This window comes from Scylla paramamosain, chromosome 15, assembly GCF_035594125.1.
Source record: "Scylla paramamosain isolate STU-SP2022 chromosome 15, ASM3559412v1, whole genome shotgun sequence".
Lineage (NCBI taxonomy): Eukaryota > Metazoa > Arthropoda > Malacostraca > Decapoda > Portunidae > Scylla > Scylla paramamosain.
In genome coordinates, this window is record NC_087165.1 from 9,991,106 (window position 1) to 10,013,511 (window position 22,406).

At 42.3% G+C, this 22,406-nt stretch overlaps 1 protein-coding gene across 1 annotated transcript in view; it reads right to left on the reverse strand.

Annotated features, from left to right (window-relative positions):
* Positions 1–3,421: 3,421 nt before the first annotated feature.
* Positions 3,422–22,406, reverse strand: part of LOC135107403 (transcription cofactor vestigial-like protein 2) — a 44,691-nt gene continuing 25,706 nt past the window's right edge. The window contains exons 4-6 of the mRNA XM_064017230.1: positions 12,104–12,353; positions 11,297–11,457; positions 3,422–5,143 (exon numbers count right to left, since the gene is read on the reverse strand). Of these exons, the coding sequence (XP_063873300.1) occupies positions 5,088–5,143; positions 11,297–11,457; positions 12,104–12,353 (467 nt within the window). The 3' untranslated portion in view covers positions 3,422–5,087. The remainder of the gene's footprint in view (positions 5,144–11,296; positions 11,458–12,103; positions 12,354–22,406) is intronic.

The following is a 22,406-nucleotide window of genomic DNA, read 5'->3' on the forward strand; positions in this document are numbered from 1 at the left end:
CCTCATCAAGTGTGTGTGTGTGTGTGTGTGTGTGTGTGTGTGTGTGTGTGTGTGTGTGTGTGTGTGTCTCGAGGCGGCGGTCACTGAGGTGGAAGACTTGTTGTGTTTTCTGAAATACCTGGAGGAGGAAGAAGGAATGCCTGGTTGTGTTGTTGTTTTTGCTGTTGTTGTTGTTGTTGTTGTTGTTGTTGTTGTTGTTGTTATTATTATATTTATTATTATTATTATTATTATTATTATTATTATTATTATTGTTGTTGTTATCATTATTGATATTGCTGCTGCTGCTGCTGTTGTAGTTGTTGTTGTTATAATAAATACTTCTGCTGCTGCTACAGCTTAACATTTGATTTTTCCACTACTACTACTACTACTACTACTACTAGCTTAAACTACTGTCACTAATATTTCACCTCCAGCTTACTCGTACATTTACTTCCTCTTCATATTACAAGCTGGATCCTCAGTTAATCATATTTCTTTCACATTATCTATTTCCTCGCCTTGCAGCACCGCCTTTAAGACCCTGTGGAGTCCAGACACTTCAGAACAAATGGAAAATAACCAGAACCAATAACAGTAGCGAACAGTTTTATTACATTTCTTAACGTGAAAATAATAATAATAAAAAAGAAAGAAGTAGGTATTAATTAATTAGTAAAATACCACCTTAAAAATAAATAGTCTGAAAAAATTAATATATTCCTTAATTTATGTTGTTCACTAAAGCGCTGCTCAACTTGACCAGCGCTAAGATCCACAGGGAGAGAGAGAGACAGAGAGAGAGAGAGAGAGAGAGAGAGAGAGAGAGAGAGAGAGAGAGAGAGAGAGAGAGAGAGAGAGAGAGAGAGGGAGAGGGAGAGGAATAGAGAGAGAGAGGCTGGCGATCGGATATACAACAGTAGGTAGTGGATTTAAGCTTCTGGTATTAGCCACCCGCCACCCATCACTAGTCACCGTCACCCGCCACACGTCACCGCAGTAGTGAGTGTAGCGTGCATTGATCAAGTTACTGCCGTCACATTATATTTCAGTACATGATCAGCATTTTCAGCAGTGGATTATTCATTGGTTCACAGGTGGTCAGTTGTAATGGTGACCGGTTAGTTATTGTGGTATAGTTCTCGCCAGTCACCGTGAGAGCAGCCAAGCCACAGCCACAGCCACGCCACAGCTACAGCCACAGCCACACCTCTCCTCTCTCCAGCGCACAAGTCATCGTCCAGCCACACTGACCGAACATAAAGACATTACATAACCATTCGGAATAGCGCGACGTAAAGTCATATTAAACAATAACATTAGACTACGGAATGGAAAAATTTCATGTGTACATTACGGAGTTTAGATATCACGCGGACAAAATGCAGATCACGTTATTAGGGAGATATTAACATGAATCATCCGCAGCATTTTTACTACCTCACGTCACGGAAGACTGAATGAAATGGCGAAATTAAACCATTGCAGGATCCGGTACATAAACAAAAAATGAAATTGTTTACATTGCACATAAAAACAAAGGAATATTCCTATGTATAGTATTTGCCTCACTACATATACAGGTACAGGGAGCTCATAAACACACGGTATGGAAGTCAGTATCTATGTTATAGGTCACTTTATATGTACAAATATATAATAGGGAATGGCCACTTGAACTCCAAACAAATAATTACAATATATTAAATCCTCCTCCTCCAAGACAAGACTGGGCTTCTATTCGTTACTGTTACGTAATGTTGTACTGCGCCGCGTGAGTCGCCGCCAGTGTGTACGTCAACTCCATTCACGTAAGAAATAATACACTTCATTTCTTTGGAAGACTAAAATAATTTGTGTCGTTCTTTGCTGTATACGAGACTCTTAATTATTTTTAGGCATGTACTCTGTTAATTTCCTCCTATCTCCTCTTCACCGCCACAACCACCACCACTACCATGATGGGATAGACAGTCTAGTTACTCGATCCGATGTCCTTACGTAAGCCGGGCAGGGAGGAGTCGCCGGACAACCTGAAGTGTGAGTAGGACTGGCTGGCTTGGTGTGCGCATTGGTGCCTCGATGCTGCGTGTTGGCGGATGCGTGTGCGGTACAGTCAGAATAGAATGAATAGTAATCGTACTCTTTTATTCTCACTGTGCTTTGCGTTTTTCATTAACCATAAGTCATAAGAGCATAAGAAAATAAGGAAAACTGCAAGAAGCCGTCAGGTCTACACGTGGCAGTCCCTGTATGAAATATTTCTACCTATTTTCACGTATCGTCCTTATCCATGATTACTGAGTTGATTCCTCTCATATTCCGACAGTCTCCTTACTCAGCGTGAAAACTAATATATTTTCAGCAGACTAAAAGACTAAACGTTGCCGAAAAACGCTTTAAACAGTGGAGGTGAGTGAAGAAAGTCATCTTACTTTTGATTTATACTGTAGCATCCTTCATTACCTTGGGTTATTCAGGTCAGCCTTTATATTTTCATCACGATTTATAAGACGGAAGGTAAACACAGTACTCCTTTTGAATTATTCTTTTTTCATAGTTATAATAACGGAAAACAGGTAGGTATATTTCATGTAGTGACTGCCACGTGTAGGCTTGACGTCTTCTTGCAACTTCCTATATGTTCTTATATTCTTATGTAAGCAGACAGGCGTTGCGCACAAGTACAGTCTCGTGGGGCATCTTGTCCTCTGCAGCAAGTTAACAGAGAGAATGACTAAGCACTAATTTAATATAGTTTTCCTCTGCCTTAAACACTTTCTAAAGCCGTAGACGTCTGGGACTCGTATAGCAATCATTCTCGAAGGTTACCGGTGATGAATCTGATTCTCGTGTGTGTAATTTTCCATTCATGGTGTAGAATTCTGATACTATCACTATAATCATGGAAACTCTTGAAAACCAAAATAACTTCCATCTGAACCTGTTAAAAAGTAGTGAAAATACTTAAGACCCCGCAACGTTTAGGAAATGCAATCCTGAAACAAGTATACGGTGTTTATCTACAAGCAAATGCATTAAATCATTCACAACGTGGGCACTGATTGTCATGAAGGAGTCAATAAATAAAGACTGTTCTCCGCATAGCAGTGAGGGAGGGTGGCGGCGATGATAGTGGCTGTGGTGGTGATGGTGGTGGTGGCGGAGATAAGGAGAGTTAACAGTCGTGTATCTTTACTAAACATGGTCATGGCAGAGTTAGGACGAACGCAACTGTCTCGTTACTGTGTCAGGGTCGTTACCGCCTGCCACACACACACACACACACACACACACACACACACACACACACACACACTTTCTCGGACCAGTTTTTCGTGTATTTTCCAGTATATAAGAAACTGAATTACTGTTATTTTAATGAACATGTTGAGAGAGAGAGAGAGAGAGAGAGAGAGAGAGAGGAGAGAGAGAGAGAGAGAGAGAGAGAGAGAGAGAGAGAGAGAGAGAGAGAGAGAGAGAGAGAGAGAAAGAAACATTTACATTTCTATCTCCACTTTCACATAATTTCCATACTAAAGTGGCGCAAGTCGAATCCTCCATACATTTCCGCGCACTGTCCTACATCGTGATAATGCGTGGCGCTCACACGTGATGGTTTCCGCTCCTGGTTTTCCGCCACGCGTTACACAAGCGGCGGTTCTGTATCATTGTGTGCGTTCTTTCATTTGTGTATTTTTCAGTGTAGGCATTTTAAGGGGTTTTCTTAATATCGTATGTATTTAATTTAAGGGGGTCTATCCATTTCTGGTTTATTGTGTTGTAGGTGTATAAGGGTTATTTGTTTTCTATCAGTGGTATCTCAACATCATAGGTATTTTATGGTATTTTCTTACTATGATTTTTTTTTCTTTGTCAATGGTGTATGAAGGTGGATTTTTCCTTTCTGTCCTAGGTATTTTAGTACAGTAATTTTTTTTTTTTACACAGTTTTCTCGTCCCGTTTCTTTTTTTCGTCATAGGTATTTATTTATTTATTTATTTTTATTTTTTATATATTTCATAGGTATATGAAGGTGGAGTTTTTTCTGTCACCGGGTTTTCGATGCGGTTTTTTCTTTGTGCAGTTTCCTCGTCTCGCTTCGTGTTTTTCAGTCTTCGCCGTCACTATGTAATACTTTTCCAGAACTATTTTCACACAGTTCACAGTCACTATGTCAGCGGCTCGCGTACTTACGAGATTGTGTCTTATTACCCATGTGAGTTATGAGTTTGTACACGACGCACTGTTTAATTTTTCTATCTTTTGCACACACCATAACAGTGACTTCAAATAATATAGCTTGAGGTGTTGTAGTCTCATGAACATTGCTACTGTTGTCATCACCATCGTCTTCACTCTTGACCGTCACTATCACGTCCGTTCCTGTGTTTGGATTTCATTGGGTTCTTCTGTGCGTCGCCGTCTTTTTGTTTACATTTTCATTCCTCGAGTCTTATTTCTTCCGAATGTTAAAGTTGTTTTTCAGTATTTTATTTATTTAAAAAAAAATTTCTGTACAAGTAATCTTCAAAGTTTCAGTCCTTTCGATGGCATCACAACACTACTGTTGTAAAACTGTTCTCAAAAACCCGTCTCTCCGCTATACACTTTACCGGCTCTTGAAAATGCGTCCTGTTTACGTCGAGAGCTTTAATGCACTGCTAATTGTGCCGGCGCCGTCAGCATACTTGCACCTTTAAACTAATATAATCACTATTTTCTAACACTGTAATATTTTGTCGTAATTTTACTGTCATGGATCACTGTTGCTTCAGAATCAGTGCAAGTCTTCCGCGCTGCACAAGTGTTAGAGTCAAAACACAATGAATGGCTTTGGCCGCAGTGTCATCTGTTTTCTGACGCAAATCACTAGCAGTCTTTTTAATCACACAGTTTACGTCGTATCATTTAGTCCCGTGTCACAGCGCTACTGTTTCTGTTGAGCTGAGCACTCTGTGGGGACGCAGCCACAGCATCCAGGCGTCACAGACTTGCCAAGGGATCATCTCGCTGTGTCTCGGCACCGCTCACTGGTCACTGCGCCTTCATCGTTGTCTCCGGGTGGTGAGGGGTGATGCACGGGGTGAGGCAGGTCCTGAGACTAGAACCAGTAGAGGTCCTTGCTGCCTTCCTGCGAGGCCCCGGCGCCCTCCAGGCCTGCGGGAGGGAAGGCAGAGGTGAGGAGTTGTGGCACAGGAAACACGGAAGAGAGAGGGCAGGTGATGTCCAGGTGATATTGAGATAAGTGACAAATAAGGTAGCTGTGTATTATATATGTTTATGGAAGAGAGATAGTTTTACTAGTATTACGACAGCCATTACCACAAAGACACCATGAGGATCTACTATATATGGGACTTTGCTCTTAACTTATTCATTTTTATCTCAGTCTCTGTTAGAATAAGTGGTTTGTGTCAATATAGGTTTATGACAGGAATCCTTATGATATACCGTAACGCATTATGGAGATATGAACAAAGAAAATACATCAGATTTCTCTTTGTGAGTTTATTTTCTCTCTAAAGGCTTTTTTTTCATATTCCTTCCTTCCTCTTCTCTCCATTAGTATTGTTCTCGTCTCCTTCCCTCGCCCGTCACACTCCTCTTCTCGCTCTGTACCCTTCCTCCCTTCCCTCCTCCCCCTCGCCATCACTCCCGCCGCCTCACCATTAGCTGGAAATTATTCCCTCGCCATCCCTTATTGCTCTTCTCCCTATCCATAACTGCTCCATTCCCATTTTTCTCTCCATCTTGCCATTTTCTCTCCCTCCTTTCCCTTCATCAAATTTCGCTTCTACCCTACCTCTCTCCCCCCCAACCCCCACTCATCTTCCCTCCTTCCTTTCCTCCCTCTCTCTTTCGGCCTCTCCTTTTTTGTTGTTTTTTCTTACCTTTCCTGGCAAACAACTTGTCAGGCCGAACAAGTTTATCTTCCTTCTTTCACTCGCTGAAAATAAATTACCTCGAGCCGACAGACAAATTGCCTTCTGTTTTATTACATCTTAATGTCGCTGCCGGCATGGCGGCCGATCATGATTTATTTTGGCTTCATGAAACACAGACTTGGCGAAATAAAAACGAGGAACAAAAACTAAGAAAAAAAAACGAGATGGTGAGACAGACTTAACTATCACGATATATTTATTCAGTACTGAGAAAATAATACTGTAATATGTAATGATAAGACGCGGTATGCATTTTTTCCCAATGTTGTTGAAGGGAAGTGGATAAAACGTGAAGTAAATAATAGTGGAAGCTTTGCAGGAGGAAGACGAGCAGGAAAACACGATGCTGAGGGCGAAGTGGTGATTAGTGACGCAAGGACGCTGGGGAAATGTCTGCACCTTGAGAGAGAGAGAGAGAGAGAGAGAGAGAGAGAGAGAGAGAGAGAGAGAGAGAGAGAGAGAGAGAGAGAGAGAGAGAGAGAGCGCACACATATTCAGAAGTGGTCAATTCTACATAGAAGGAATTTGCCCCTCTCTCTCTCTCTCTCTCTCTCTCTCTCTCTCTCTCTCTCTCTCTCACACACACACACACACACACACACACACACACACACACACACGGACTCTGATCAAAAGTCTTAGGTTCTTAACATTTGGGTAGTTAACCTCGACAATTTTGAGCAGACTCTAGTGGAAGGTATTATGGTTTCCAAGGCTGTTTTCATAATTACAGTGATTGTTTAGCATAGGTTCTGCTTCACCAAGAGGAACAACACGTATGAAATCCTGACTAGTCATCTCTGTGGCCTTTGAAAATGGTCCTAACGAAAGGTCAAAGTGGTCGAGAATACGAGCCTCGGTCTCACGAAGGGAAAGATATGTGAAAGTAGTAATACATTAACATTTAAGGCTTGATTAAACGCCGCTTTTACTTCGAACCTTTTGACTGCTATGGGTCTTCGAGCTTGGTACAATAGGCAAGTGATTTGAGTATAATTTTGCGACGCCAGTTACAGCAGGAAGTAGTGAGTGAATGGAGGGGAGCGGTTTAATACTCAGTGCGGGGACACAAGTTCGAGTCCTGCCTGAAGAATACCCACATGCTTCCTATCAACTGTATTTTCGAAGGAGTTTGCATCTGGAGCTCTGCATGTACGTCACTAAAAATCTGCCTGCACTGCTACGGGGGGACGACCATCTGAGGCTTCACATGAGAGGCTGAACACCTGATCCTTGAAGAAGAATTGAAGAAGAAATCGCTACAGACACTAAAGATTAACAATATAAAAACGGAGACCGAATCTTGTAGTGTATCTGATTTTATTCTTGTTCAGTAAAATCACTTAAGATTCTTCAGTTAAAGGAACAATTGCTTTATTGTCATGAGCAGTAAGAGTGTTATCAATAATATTTCAAACTCCGATGCTGTTGTGTTTTTCGTTCCCATGAACTTATGAGTGATAGAATTAGATTTCCATGAGTGAGTTTTGTGTTTCTTACTGACTTCCCTCCTTTTGTTAAGTTTCCCTTTTCTTGGTGAATTTCGTTTTCTTTGGTAATTTGTCTGTCAGTGTAATTCCCTCATTGAACTTTTTTTTTTTAATTAGTAATTTATTCTATTTTCTCGATTAAGTATCACTGAATTTTCTTTTTTGTAAGTGAACCTTCTTTTCTCTTCCTTTACTCAATTACCTCCCAATGTGTTTTTTTTTTTTTTTTATTTCGTCAACTGCGTAGCTCAGTTTTTCTCATTAATCTTCCTTTTACTGAATGACCTTCCTGTTTCCCATAAGCCCTGCGACAGATGTACCGCGCAGCACCATTAACAGCCAGCCACGGGTCGCCCTTTAAACTCCCTTTCATGGTAGGCAGAGATTAACGCATCACAAACGTCAACTTTCCACTTGTCAATGAGAGAACTGGTTCCTGTCTGTGTTGTTGTTGTTGTTGTTGTTGTTGTTGTTGGTGTGTGTTCGTCACGAGATGTCACCGTGGGAACCGCCAATCAGAGAGCGAGTCTTGGCTACGTCACTAAGCGATTACTGGATAAGAGTTAGTGATGATCGGGAGATAAACACACACACACACACACACACACACACACACACACACACACACACAGAGAGAGAGAGAGAGAGAGAGAGAGAGAGAGAGAGAGAGAGAGAGAGAGAGAGAGAGAGAGAGAGAGAGAGAGAGAGAGAGAGAGAGAGAGAGAGAGAGAGAGAGAGAGAGAGAGAGAGAGAGAGAGAGAGAGAGAGAGAGAGAGAGAGAGAGAGAGGGCTAAGGCCTTTGATGTTCCGATACGTGATCTCTCTCTCTCTCTCTCTCTCTCTCTCTCTCTCTCTCTCTCTCTCTCTCTCTCTCTCTCTCTCTCTCTCTCTCAAATATGTTTATTGCATTCCACACTGTTAATCTCCGGGTCCCTCTCTCTCAAAATGAGATTATATGCACTGATGGAGGGAGGGAGGGAGGGAGAGAGGAGAGAGAGAGAGAGAGAGAGAGAGAGAGAGAGAGAGAGAGAGAGAGAGAGAGAGAGAGAGAGAGAGAGAGAGAGAGATGGGGGGAGGGGGAGAGAGAGAGAGAGAGAGAGAGAGAGAGAGAGAGAGAGAGAGAGAGAGAGAGAGAGAGAGAGAGAGAGAGAGAGAGAGAGAGAGACGAGGAGGAGAAATGGGGACAGGGAGAAGGAGGAAGGAAGAATGTAAGGAGAGAAAGACGGGTAGGGAGAGAATGTAGGAGAGAGAGAGAGAGAGAGAGAGAGAGAGAGAGAGAGAGAGAGAGAGAGAGAGAGAGAGAGAGAGAGAGAGAGAGAGAGAGAGAGAATCTAAGTGATATGTACGTTCGGTTTCTTTTTTATAAGTTTGTGCTGAAGTTTATTTATTACTTAGGATATAGTTTTAATTTTCCATTTCTCTCTCTCTCTCTCTCTCTCTCTCTCTCTCTCTCTCTCTCTCTCTCTCTCTCTCTCTCTCTCTCTCTCATGCCACCTAAATCACTTTGAAATATTAACGCCTTCATTTCCTCTCTCATTCCGCAGGACGTTATATGGATTTGAAGTCATTACAATTCACCACTGAGCAAAACGTAAAATGTTCCTCGATCTGTTATGCAGAAGCTGTTAAGAGCCCTAATGTACAGTGTCGTGTCCTATATATAGCTTACTGTATCGCGGTAAGGCTTTCTACTTTCTCTCATACCTATTCTGTTCACCTCCGCAATGCAAGAGTTAACCAGTACTCGAAATCTCTCATCGCTTTTAACTGCGACGTACATAGTGTAGTGTCATGTATATTGTTTGCTATATCCTGTTAAACATATATAAGAAAAACGTACTCTTAAGATGTATAATTATTGTTTCCCTTAAAAGGTCCGTAATTTGTTAGGAAGTGACACGTAGATGACAAAAGGTGCTTAGGTAGTCAGTCACACCGAGTGTCTCCCCGAGGACTCCCATGTACCGCTTCTGCGTAAATTCATGCCTAGGAGATTACGAAGGGGACTTAATAGCATTCAAGCGTACAGTCATAAGGTGAGGCAGTCCAAGAATAGCTTTCAGATTCTAGGCGGGAGGTCAGAGCGCGTGAGTGTGTGAAGGATCAAGTGGAAGAGCAAAAGTAACTGGGATAAGCTACTCAATTTTTGTCCGCATCTTTACAGGAACTGCCACGTGTAGGCCCTACTGTTTCTTGTAGTTTTCCTTATTTTCTTATCATATGTTCCTATGACTGAATGTACCAAGTGCCTGTACCACCTATGTTCTATTGATGGCAGGCTAGACAAAATCAGTCATGAGGATTTTTAAGGGAATGAAAGCTTTGTATATTAATCGACGGCTTCTTGTAGCTTCCATTATGTTCCTATGTTCTGTTTCTATGACAAATCGCCTATACCAAAAGTGTTCTCTCAATAGCGGGCTACACAAAATTTGTAACGCATCTACAAAGATTTTTCAAGCTAACAAAGGCTATATATATTTACTGACGGCTTCTTGTAACTTCCCTTATGTTCTTGTGTTTTTAAGATTGCACGTACCAGTCGCCTGTGCTACCTGTGTTCCCTTGATGGCAGGCTATACAAACAACGGTGATGCATCTACAAAGATCTCAAGCTAACGAAAGCTTTATATATTTATTGACGGCTCTTACAGCTTCCCTTACTTTATGTCCTTATGACCGTACCACCTGTGTTCCCTCGATAGCAAGCTAGACAGAGAACGGTGACACATCTACGAGAATTAAACGAACGAAAGATATTATTGCAATAACATATGTGACGCGAGTACCACTGGGTGCACTTCAGTCAAGGTTGTGAGTGTACAGTGGTGTAGGATAAGCCACACTGCTGCAACACTCCTCGCCTGTCCTCCGGTGAAGTGTGGCCAAATGTTTTGTGCTCTGAGCTTCCTTATCTCACGTCTGGGAACATTTTGGGGACGAGAAATGTCTAGTGTCAAAATATTCCGAGAGCATTACATAAACATTCGTATGCTAATCAATACGAGAAGGTATAAACTGTAGAGAGAGAGAGAGAGAGAGAGAGAGAGAGAGAGAGAGAGAGAGAGAGAGAGAGAGAGAGAGAGAGAGAGAGAGAGAGAGAGAGAGAGAGAGAGAGAGAGAGAGAGAATGGAGGGGGATATAAGAGTTAATGTATTTTGGGAAGGGGACGAAATGGAGTGGAAGCCATGGTTGTGTCAGGGGAGCGAGACCATTATTGATGTCACCTCTGAGTACCCGATATTGTCCCCGCGTCCCGACCCTCGCCCAACACTCTGGCTTCGGCTTCCCCTGATCACCCACGTCCTTCTACACCTACACTTAGTAACCCTAATCTTTCCTAACACCACCTTTCCTCTTATAAACACAAACTTTGTCTTAATTTGAATCTCTTACGAACTTATCAACGTAGGTTTTGTTGCGTTTGTGTTTTATGTAATTTACCATAGTGTTGTTTCAGGGTGAGTGCTTACGGAAGGGAGAGTGAGGGAGAGAAGAGAGAAGTGAGGGATTTGGGAGGGCAGGGACTCGAACGCCTCTCCCTGATCCAGACAATTAAATGCAATAACGACGCCAACAACCATTTAATCATGTTGTCCTGCTCTCCCCTCTCTCTCCTCCCCTCTCCTTTGTGGCTCTCTCTCTCTCTCTCTCTCTCTCTCTCTCTCTCTCTCTCTCTCTCTCTCTCTCTCTCTCTCTCTCTCTCTCTCTCTCAATTGCGCAGGAATGACGTTTAAGACAAACCGTAAGAAAAGTAATCAAGCAGAGTAAATGACATCAATCAGTAAATAAATAAATAAACAAATAAATAAATGAATAAATAAATAAATAAGAGATACCAAATAATCTTAACGGCGGAGGTTCCCACAACTGACCTGACATGGAGGAGAAGTGGTGGGTGTAGGCGGCGGCGGGGTCAAAGGTCATCTCGTCGTGGAGGCGCGGCGCGGAGGTCCAGGGGTCAGCCTTCCCCACCACGCATTGGGGCAGCCGCGGCGCGCGACCCATCAACAGGGAGGAGTAGTTGTGGGGGTACCTGTGGTGGGGGGCGGGTTATTATAGGTTATTACGGCGCTGTCACTTTGGAAGGTCTCAAGACACTTCTGCTTGAGATAATTCTTTTGGCACTTTTTACTTTTAGGGATTGCCACCTCAATGGTCTTTTTTTTTTTTTGTATATATGTTTTGTTGACTCTTTGCCAGTTCCCTTCTTACATGAAGAAATAAATAAGTGAAACTCTTCCGTAGATATTTCTCGTCGACTTTCTGAAAATCGTCGTCCGTTTGGCAGACTCATACAGACCGAGACGACGGAAACGAGGAAAAGAACAAGGGAATCATATGAATGTCAATTAGAAGATGATACCCGACATGAATTTACTGAACGAGAAATATAACTACAGCCGCTACAACTTTTAAGCAACACTATGAATGAAGACTCCTGCATAGAGAAAGAGGAGAGCAAGAAGAAGAAAAGATGAGGAGGAGGAGGAGGAGGCGGAGGCGGAAAAGAAGAAGAAAGAGAAGAAAGAAAAAGGAAAAGGAGGAGAAGGAAGGGAAAAAAGGAAGTTGAAGAGGAGGAGAAGGAAGAAGAGGAAGAGGAAGAGATGAAGAAAGGCAAAAATCGAAAAAAAAACTTAAATAAATAAATAGGTAAATAAAATAAGAAAGGCCTTCCTTACCTAGAGGAGGAGGGCATGTAAGTGAAGTCCGCCATGGAGCGGTGGTGGGGGTACTGCCCCGCCGCCGTGAAGTTGTAGGCCCACGGATCACCCTGGTGTAGGCCGTGTAGGCTGGAGTAGTCTGGGTACAGGCCTTCATGCCCTGCCAGTGCCACGGAGCCCCCCGCGCCGCCGTAGCCAGACACCCCGGCGTGGTAGTGGCTGTTCCAGAAGGAGGCGGGGAGGTTCCTCTGGGACATCGGGCAAGGGTCTGTGGGCACCGAGAGTGAGGGATGAAAAAAAATATACTTACATATATACCAGGCCTGCAATCCTACACGGAGCGGCCCAGACAAGGCATCCCCCCCTCCCACACACACACACGCACACACACACACACACATTATTCGCGCCTTTGTAATGGTGATGCCGTTCCAAAGGCTATAACGCAACACTCATATCAGCATCAGTATAGAGATTGGTAAGCGAAGAAAGAGATATAGAAATGGAGCAATTAAGTAGATTGTGTCTCGTATGATCATTGGAAAGATACTAAAGTTTTAAATGAAAGTGAGGACATTCTGAGAGCAGAGGTAAATATAGAAATGGAGCAATTAAATAGATGCTGTTTCGTATTCTTCATTGGGGAGATATTGAAGCCTCCAGTGGTGGTGAGGGAGTGGATGAACTTTTTTAATCAAGTGGCGAAGCGAGGTCACCTTCCTTCGTTCACAATGGAGGTGCTTCACCGTCAAAAAATTACCAATTGAATGAGTCTTTTTTCTCTCTCTGTCTCTTCAAGTTTTAATGTAGAGAGCTCAAATGTTGCATGTTATTACTTATCCGGTTTATCTGGCTGTTTATAAATGTGTGTGTGTGTGTGTGTGTGTGTGTGTGTGTGTGTGTGTGTCTCACTTCTAATCCTGCATTCAACATATTACACACACACACACACACACACACACACACACACACACACACACACACACACACACACACACACACACACACATGCTGCGAGTGGCTTTTATGCCGGCAAATTATATCCTATAAGCCCGTAAATCTTCGTCTTACAGGAAATTTCCGTCATACTTGTGGACACTGAACAAAAAGTGACAATGTTGCGCGCTGAACCAGACCAGACGCGGCCGCTCATCAGGCGTGATTCAGTACTTTAACGAGACCCACTTCCAGATGCCGCTGAGACTGACTGGCTGGCTGGCTTGGTGAGGGACAGACTTTACTGCACCATCCCAAAAAGCTTAATGTGATGGGAACGTTACATACGGAGAAAAAAAAAGAGACGATTCCGAGGTTTGTTAAGACCGATTGGCTGACTGGCAGGTGAGTGGATAGCTGGGTGAGGGATACACTTTACTGCATCATCACAACCCAGCTTAATGTGATGGGGCTTTACATGCAGAGAATTGAGACGATAGTACAGAAAAATGCCGCGTTCTACTAAGACTGACTGGCTGGCTTGTGAGTGGATGGCTGGGTGAGGGACAGACTTTACTGCATCCCCACAGCCAAGTTTAATGTGATGCGGGCTTTACGTACTGAGAAAATTGAGACTTGATAATAAGAAAAATGAACAGAATCTTATTAAAGGAATCTGTCAAAAAGATTCGATTTAGCAGGGATGGCTATGTATATAGAATTAACTTATGTGTAGGATTCAGATGTATACTTATGTTGATATAGCCAATGAATTATTTGAATTCTAAAGCGAAAAGTTGTCAGTTTTAATGCGCGAGTGATCTTTATTTATTTATTTATTTATTTATTTATTTATTTTATTTTATTTATTATTTCTTTTTTTTTTTTTTTGGTGCTTGTGGAAATTTATTACGTAATAATGTATGAAGAAAATTGAGACGTTAGTAAGGAAAAAAGTTACGAGTTTTAATAGGGGCAATTAGATTTTGATAGCGTGAATTATCGTTACGTAAAATAGCACAGAAAACAAGGAAAACTTTGAAAAAACAGGCAAAAAAAAAAAAAAACTAGACTACATCGTTGAATAATCGCACTCTAACAAAAAAGTACACACACACACACACACACACACACACACACACACACACACACACACACACACACAGCATTGCCAACATTCCCGAAGGTTGTTCCATCGCCCTGCCCTGCATACTGATTGGCCGCCCCGCCCAGGCCTGCCAACACACCCGCCACGCACTCCCGGTACACACCCCACAAGAATCAGCTGTTCACTATTTATATGGCAAATTTTTGAAGTATTTGACTGAATTTTTTTTTTTTTATTCCATTTTTAAAGCCTTTCTGTGTATTCTGATTTTACGATTGGGTGAAAAGTTAATATTGTGTCCTTGATGCAAGACAGTGATTATGTGGCGTTGTTTTTTTTGTTTATTTATTTTTAGGTGACCATCCGTCATGCCGCCGACAAGTAGAGAGAGAGAGAGAGAGAGAGAGAGAGAGAGAGAGAGAGAGAGAGAGAGAGAGAGAGAGAGAGAGAGAGAGAGAGATTTTCTTCTGCCACACATTGTCATCCACACTTGGTAAATATCCTGCAATTATACCAGTATTTCCCAGCGCCTTGTCGCGGCCACCAGAGGATAAACCATCGCTCCTGCTACTGTTGCTACTACTACTACTACTACTACTACTACTACTACTACTACTCACACACACTACTACTACTACTACAATAATGATAATAATGATAATAATAATAATAATAATAACAATAATAATAATAATAATAATGATAATAATAATAATGATATAATATCAGGAATAATAATAATAAGTGGAGGAGGAAGAAGAGGGAAAAATAAGAAAGGACGAGAATGAATAGTAATAATAATAATAATAATAATAATTATTAATATTATTATAGTGGAGGAGGAAGAAGAGAGATAAATAAGAAAGGAAGAGAATGAATAGTAATAATAATAATAATAATAATAATAATAATAATAATAATAATAATAATAATAATAATAATAAATTGCGTGGATAAAAAATAACTCCATCAACAATGTAGCAGTAGTAGTAGTAGTAGTAGTAGTAGCAGTACTAAATGACAACACCAAGATCAGCAAGAGTAACAACAATGACACTTATAGACTAAACTTGAACTGAACAAAACAAACCGACGTAAAAATGCATCATATACACATTAAGGCCACACACTCTCTCCCGCCAGGCTATAGACCCCATCGGCGTGCTGGAGTCGCGTCAAACAGCCTGTAAACTCCATAGAGGGCCTTACCTGTCTGAGAGGGAGGCTGGCGTGGTGGATTCCGGTCATATGAATACTGTTGTAGCCTTCGCATCCTCTCTACCACTCCCTTTCTCTCTCTCTCTCTCTCTCTCTCTCTCTCTCTCTCTCTCTCTCTCTCTCTCTCTCTCTCTCTCTCGTCAGTCCGGCCACACCTTCACCATCATATACACACACACATGCAGAAAATATCAGAGCTGTGCATATTGTTAGCGAGTTAAGCTGAATTGTTGCCATTTCACACACGTTCCAATTCTGACATCATCCTCTTTATAATTTTCTAGTGTGCACTTCTACGGAGTTTCTTTAATGCCGCTTACATGCTAACCATGCCGTCTGTCCGCCAGAGTGAACTGTATATGATTAGATGCAATGGTGTGGCTTGGCAAATTTACTCGTTGATGATGCAATGAAATGTGTTGCGTGATGATATTATTAAGTACGTGATGTGATGTTTTCTTCTTCCTTCTCCTCTACTACTCCTCTTCCTCTTTTTTTTCGTCCTTCTCTTTCTTCTTCCTCTTACAATGTTAATTTTTATTTTGTCTACATTTTTTATACTGATCTTTTTCTAATATCCTTTCCTTCCCCTTACTGAATAAAACCAGACACCTGAACTACTCCTGTGTGTTTGTTTCTTAATTACTCGTATGAACCAGAAACAACATGTGATGCCGAGGCTTCGAACCGGACCGTGTGATAGTATTGCTGGGACGCCGAACCAATCAGTCTGTCATTTACCCAATCGATTTGTAAACTTCTCACCAAGTTGCGTAATAGAGCCATTTACTACAACATATAATGATAGCGGCATACGGTATAGCTGCGTGTGGCCTCGTCGCTTACGTCCGCCTCATTAGCCCTTGAGTCTATGTTGAATAATAAGTATCTCTCACTCCGCTACACAAGGCCAGTGTGACATCCGGGTTTCCACATTTTACCTCCCCTAAGTTTCCCCAGATACCTATTTATAAACCAAACCGAAGGAAAGATGAACAGCTAGATGAGCCGTGCGCCGACTGCATCAACCCGGATTCGAGCAGGAGGTAGCGGATTCTCAACCATGTACGCTAGTCTCTGTTCCAAGGAGACGCCAGGAATATATGAATACTTATTTGTGTATATTCTTAAACGTTTCACTGGCTACTCTCGGCTATTTTTAATTGTTTGCAATGGATGCTACTGGAGTTTTCAAGTGATAGTTTAACAAAAATTTACACTGTCAACAGATTCAACAGATAAACATCCATGAGAACGCGACTGATAATCTCTTTGGCCTTTAAAATCAAATTCGACGACAACCATGTGTGTTTAAAAATACAGAGCCATGCATGTAACGCTCACACCTCGACCCACTGCCCTGCTGTAGACACTCATCCAAGCACGGAAACTAAGCCAGCGCGGCAAGAATAACGTTTTACCTTACCTAGATAACTGATCTCTTCCGCATAACTCAGCGTGACGAGCACAAAAGTCACCTCAAATTAGACAGAGTGGTAGTGCAAAGAAGCACACCTTTGCTAGTACACCTGCTTTGTTCATCACAAGTAAAGGTACAAGCAATTACCACCTGGCTTTACGCTGTTCCTATAACAACTCTAACATTTATCCAGTAATGTTTAGTCCAGGTGTTAGAAGATTAGGTGAGGTAAAGAAACACCTTGCTAGTAAATCTGGTTTGCTCATCACAGGTAAAGGTTGAAGTGGCCACCACCTGGATTCACGCTGTTACAATTTTACACTAATATTTCACCGGTAATTGTAAATGCAACAGTTTGTACCTTTTTAGTACACCTATTTTGTTCGTCACAGGTAAAAGTGTTCTCGCTCTTCTTATAAATTTACACTAATGTTTCTCAAGTAGGGCTTAGTACAGCAGTTTGTAGACGAGGTGCGCCATCCTGTTGTATACGAGAAGCAATTTAGCCAGCTGTAAAAATGCACGTATGCTCCCAAATTATTTCCTCACTAGGGCCATAAACTTATTGCCGAAAATTATTCTTAAAAACGGAAGTGACTCTGATGGGAAATATCTGCAGGTGTGTGTGTGTGTGTGTGTGTGTGTGTGTGTGTGTGTGTGTGTGTGTGTGTGTGTGTGTGTGTGTGTGTGTGTGTGTTACTTCCTTTATTGTGCGTGTGCGTGGGTAAGAGAGAGAGAGAGAGAGAGAGAGAGAGAGAGAGAGAGAGAGAGAGAGAGAGAGAGAGAGAGAGAGAGAGAGAGAGAGAGAGAGAGAATTATAAAAAAACAACATATACCAGAAGACACGGGTATCTGCTGATCTACGTATTACTATTAGTTAACCACATATGGAAGAACAGAATAGCAGAGAGAGAGAGAGAGAGAGAGAGAGAGAGAGAGAGAGAGAGAGAGAGAGAGAGAGAGAGAGAGAGAGAGAGAGAGTCAGCTAATATTATTTTTACACAATCTGTTGGCATTAATTGCAATTTACTAGTAGCTGGGTAGAATACATCCCCAGAACTGAGGTTAGGAATGAGTAAAGGAATGAGAAGGAAGGATAGAGGCACATAAGATCAGTTTACTGACGAGAACACTTGAGAAGATAAAGATGAAAAAGAAAAACAGCTAAAAGAGTGAAGGAAGGAAGGACAGAGGCACGCGAGATCACTTTGCTGACGAGAACACTTGCGAACTTAGATTATGAAGAAGATAACGAGCCAAAAGAACAGATTTTGTGTCTCACGAGAAGCGAAGAGCGAACAGTGTGCTTATGGGGAGGAAGGAGGACAGCCAGTAGATCGAGATGATGATGATGAGGAGGAGTAGGAGGAGGAGGAGTAGTAGAAGAAGGTGGAGGAGGAGGAGGAGGAGGAGGAGGAAGGCAGTGGTGGTGGCCGGGAGGGTTGGCAGGCATGTCGAAGCTATGGCGACGATGCAACCTGTCTCGCTCCCCCGACCCTGCCTCCCCGCTACACGGTCCCATCATCCCTTTGGCTCGGCGGGCAGATTTGGCTCTTAATTATATATTCCCGACGGCCCCAGTTAGCGAGGCGGGCGTGGGGGGCGGCGCCGATCTGACAGTCCCCAGCGCCGCCGCACAATCATCGCAGAGACAAAGGCGCCGCGGCGTTTGAAGTCTCCGGGTGCCCGTGTCCCTGCTGCCCCTCCACTCACCCAGCCGCCTGCCACCCCTCCCTCCCGCCAGCCGGTCAGTCACTCGCTCGGGCAGGCAATGAGATACTGGGACAATCAGTCAATCAGTCAGGAAGGCATGCTGGCGGACAGTCAGGAAGGCAGATTAGTCGATCTTTAAGCTAGTCAGTATGGATAGGAGTCCCAGGCCAGGCAGGTACAAGGGTAAGTAGTCGGCCAGTGAGTCAGTATGATTGGCAGGGAGATGGTCAGGAGCACAGCCACTTACAAGGCCGCCACTTGAGTTAGTCACTAGTTAAATCAGTCAGTAGTTAGTCGCCAAGGGATTGATTCCACCTCCAAGGCAGCTGCTCATCTGCATCCTGCCTCCACGTCTTCGTCTTCTGTCCAGTCGCAGGAAGGACTGGAAGGAATTGTTCTTGTATTGGACGCGATCACTGGATTGACATTTTTGTTCCTTTTGAGGAGAAGAATTCCTTGTTGTGGAGACGCGTGTCGTGGTTCGCGGCAAAAACAAGAGCTGTTGTGAATGCTGCATTGATGTTTCCATGTGTCAGTCCTCTGATGCGAAATATAGGATGTCCCGCGAGTTGGCGCTAATGCAGGTGTGAGAATAGGTAATAAGAGTGGAAAAATGTACATATCGACTTATTTTTGGCGTTAGATGGATATTTGAAATTGCAGGGCTAGTCGAGAGTGAGGCGGAGAAGGAGGGAAGCAGGTAAGGGCAAGTGGAAAAATTCATTTGTTCTCTTTTCGTCTTACTTTGAAAAACCTTTGCAATTTAACACGGCAGCCATTGCTCTTGGACCAACACCGTGCCTAGTTTTGAAAATACACGTAACTTAAAAGCAAATTTAAAGGAAGATATATGTACAGTATATTTTGTTTTCATCCCAACATTCCCCCACCTTTCCTCTAGTTCGTCCTTCCTTCAACTCCTTCCTGGATCAAGTACTAGAGGCCGCAATGCAAAATTTCAGAAATATACCTAACGCTTAACTAAAAGAAACTGAACAGATGCGTGTAGACGATTTGAGAGAGCAGTATATTACAGAGAAAGAGGGAGAAACAGACAGATAGATAGACAGACAGAGAGATATTTCCGACATTATTAATCAGACAGCGAAATAAAATCTAGGTTACTCGGACAGATTTTCGGGAAAGGATTGTCTAGTGTTCAGTGATCATCGGGAGAAAGTTCACTATACGAGTATTCTTCCAGCTCGCCAAGTATTTGTCTCAGGTCGCGGGATGCACCTTGCGGAGACATGATGAAGGTGCACTGTAATGGATTCGGGGCCGTTGTCCTTTAGAAAAACTTGTATTACGTTTGATTCATGCAGCAGCAGCACCAACCACCACCACCACTACCACCACCACCGCCGCCACCACCACCACTAGAACAACGATAACAACAGCAGCAGCAACAACAGCACCGAAAATAATTCTTGCTCTTTTTTTTTTTATTGGCGTTGTTTTTGTTGTCGTTGTTGTCGTTGTTGTTGTTGTTTACTGTTGGTGGTGGTGGTGCTATTATTATTATTATTATTATTATTATTACTATTATTATTATTTATTATTATTTTACTACTACTACTACTACTACTACTACTACTACTGCTACTACCATCATTACCATTACTACTACCATCACCACCACCAACACCATTATTTTCCCTGTAGCAACATTTATTACTGCCATTACTAGACCCTTCGTACAATCAGTCATCACCCGCCACGTATCGAGCCTCTTTCTGCCCACAAGTCGTGTCCGGGAGGGAGCGTCCCGGCACAGCACCAGGATATGAGAGCAACACCCGAAGCCTCCGTGGCGGGGCGCTGCGGGACTGAGGTGGGTACACGCCAGGTACGACGAGTGAGGTGCGCCGCCACTCTGCTGCTCGATACAGTGGCTCTTAATGATTGGAGGAAGGCAGGTTTATGGCTAGAGGAACCATTAGTCTAAAGGAAAATAAAAGCAAGAAAGAATAAAAGTTGTGTAGTATAGTTTGTGCAGGGACGAGTGATTTTATAGGGAAATGCGTCCATATTGATGTGTGAGGTGACCATTAGTCCTAAAAAAGATTAGAGCAGGCAGCAGGAATAAAAGTTGCATAGTTTCTGTAAAGACGAGTTAACGGGGAAATATGTTGTTGCTATTGATGTCTGAAGTAACCATTAGTCTAAAGAAAGATAAAAGCAAGAATCAAGATTAAAAAGTTACCAAGTGGAGTTTGAGTGAAGACGAGTGAGTTGATAGGGAAATACGCTGATATTGATGTGTCTGAAGTGAAAATCTTTTACTGTCGGAGAATGGAAAAGCTTATGATTGTGCAGAGACGAGGAACTTAACAAGAAAAGTAGATGCGAGATATGAACTACTGATTTCTTGTGATTTTTACTCTCAGAGAATGGAAGGAACTTCATAGTGGCCAAAATCTGTGCTTAATTCATTCAGAAAAAGGAAACTTAACTAGGGAGCAGCTATAAGATTTGAAGTGATGAGTTCTTATGATATTTCTGTTGCGGGTGGAAGGCACTTCATCTTGACCAAAAACTGTATGCTCATGTTTGTGTAGAGACGAGTAAGTTAACAAAGGAAGCAGATGCGAGGTCTAAATTGATGATACATTATGATTTTTACTGCTCGGGAGTGGGATACAATTTATCGTGGTGAAAAACTTTCTGCTTATGTTTGTATACAGACCAGCAACTCAAAAAGGGAATTAGATATGAGACCTAAACTGATGAATTTTTTTATTATATTTTACTGCTGCAGATGGATGGCTTGATTATCACGACCAAAAAACTCTGCCCTCTGCTCTCCGCCTAGTTTACGTAGAAAAGATAAACATAACAAGGGAAGTAAATATGAGATATAAGCTGCAGATTTTCACTATTGCCATTCAAGATCGTTCCATTATCACGGTGGCAGGGGCTGGTGGGCTGTGGAACCCTGTTGGTCGGAAGGAAGCGGTTAGGAAGAGTGAGTGGCAAATAAGACCGCAATCGCAATGTTGTGGCGTTATTTTCTTCCTTTACGATGCGTTCAGTCCCGAGGAAGGTAGAGGACGGGAAGAGAATAATTCGTGAAAGGAATCAGGCGAAGAACTACTTGTTTGTATATGATGAGCGTAGTTACAGATCCTAAGGAGGGCGTGGAGGTGCTGATATTATGAGATCTAAAGGGAAAGAATGTTGATTTGAATGTATTTCTGTGCATTTACAAAGGCATACCGTGAGTTGTGCAGTGGTGGATGGATATAAGAAATAAGAAAATAAGAAGAGCTATCAGATATTAGTTCCATAAGTACGACATATATTTTAAGACTTACACTAATAAGTACTGCAGGAATAGGCGAGTAGACCAATAAAAGAAGATGAAGAAAAAATAAAAAGGAGAAGCCACGTGAGATTGGCTGAGTGACGACCATAATGAAGGGACTAACTTTGAAAATATATGCTACAGTCAGTACAGATATGTTTTTTAAGCTTACGAACACAGCTCCTTGCTTGTAATTTCATTGTTATTATGTTCTATTAAGTGTGTAATGTTTAAATGAAAAAAAAATCTGTGTGTCTGTGTGTGTAAGGGAGAACTTGTACACATGTTCATCTTCCGTGTCTGGCGAGCATAAAACAAGGTGAATTACAATCTTTACAACCATTTACAAGTGTCTGCGGTCACTTTCTCCTTCGTACTCTCCGACAACCGTGTAGCTTTGAGTTAAGTTTTTACCTCCCTGTGGATCTATTTTTGAATATATATTTCTTGCTTGCACCTTCACTATCATTACGTGTGTTTGAGGTGTCTCTTCATATTAAACTTGGTCCATTTTCCCGCCAAGAATCATAAGTTTTGCAGGTTTTTTTCACGCACGCTCCTTAATAGACTGTGTCGGATGCAAGAGAGAGAGAGAGAGAGAGAGAGAGAGAGAGAGAGA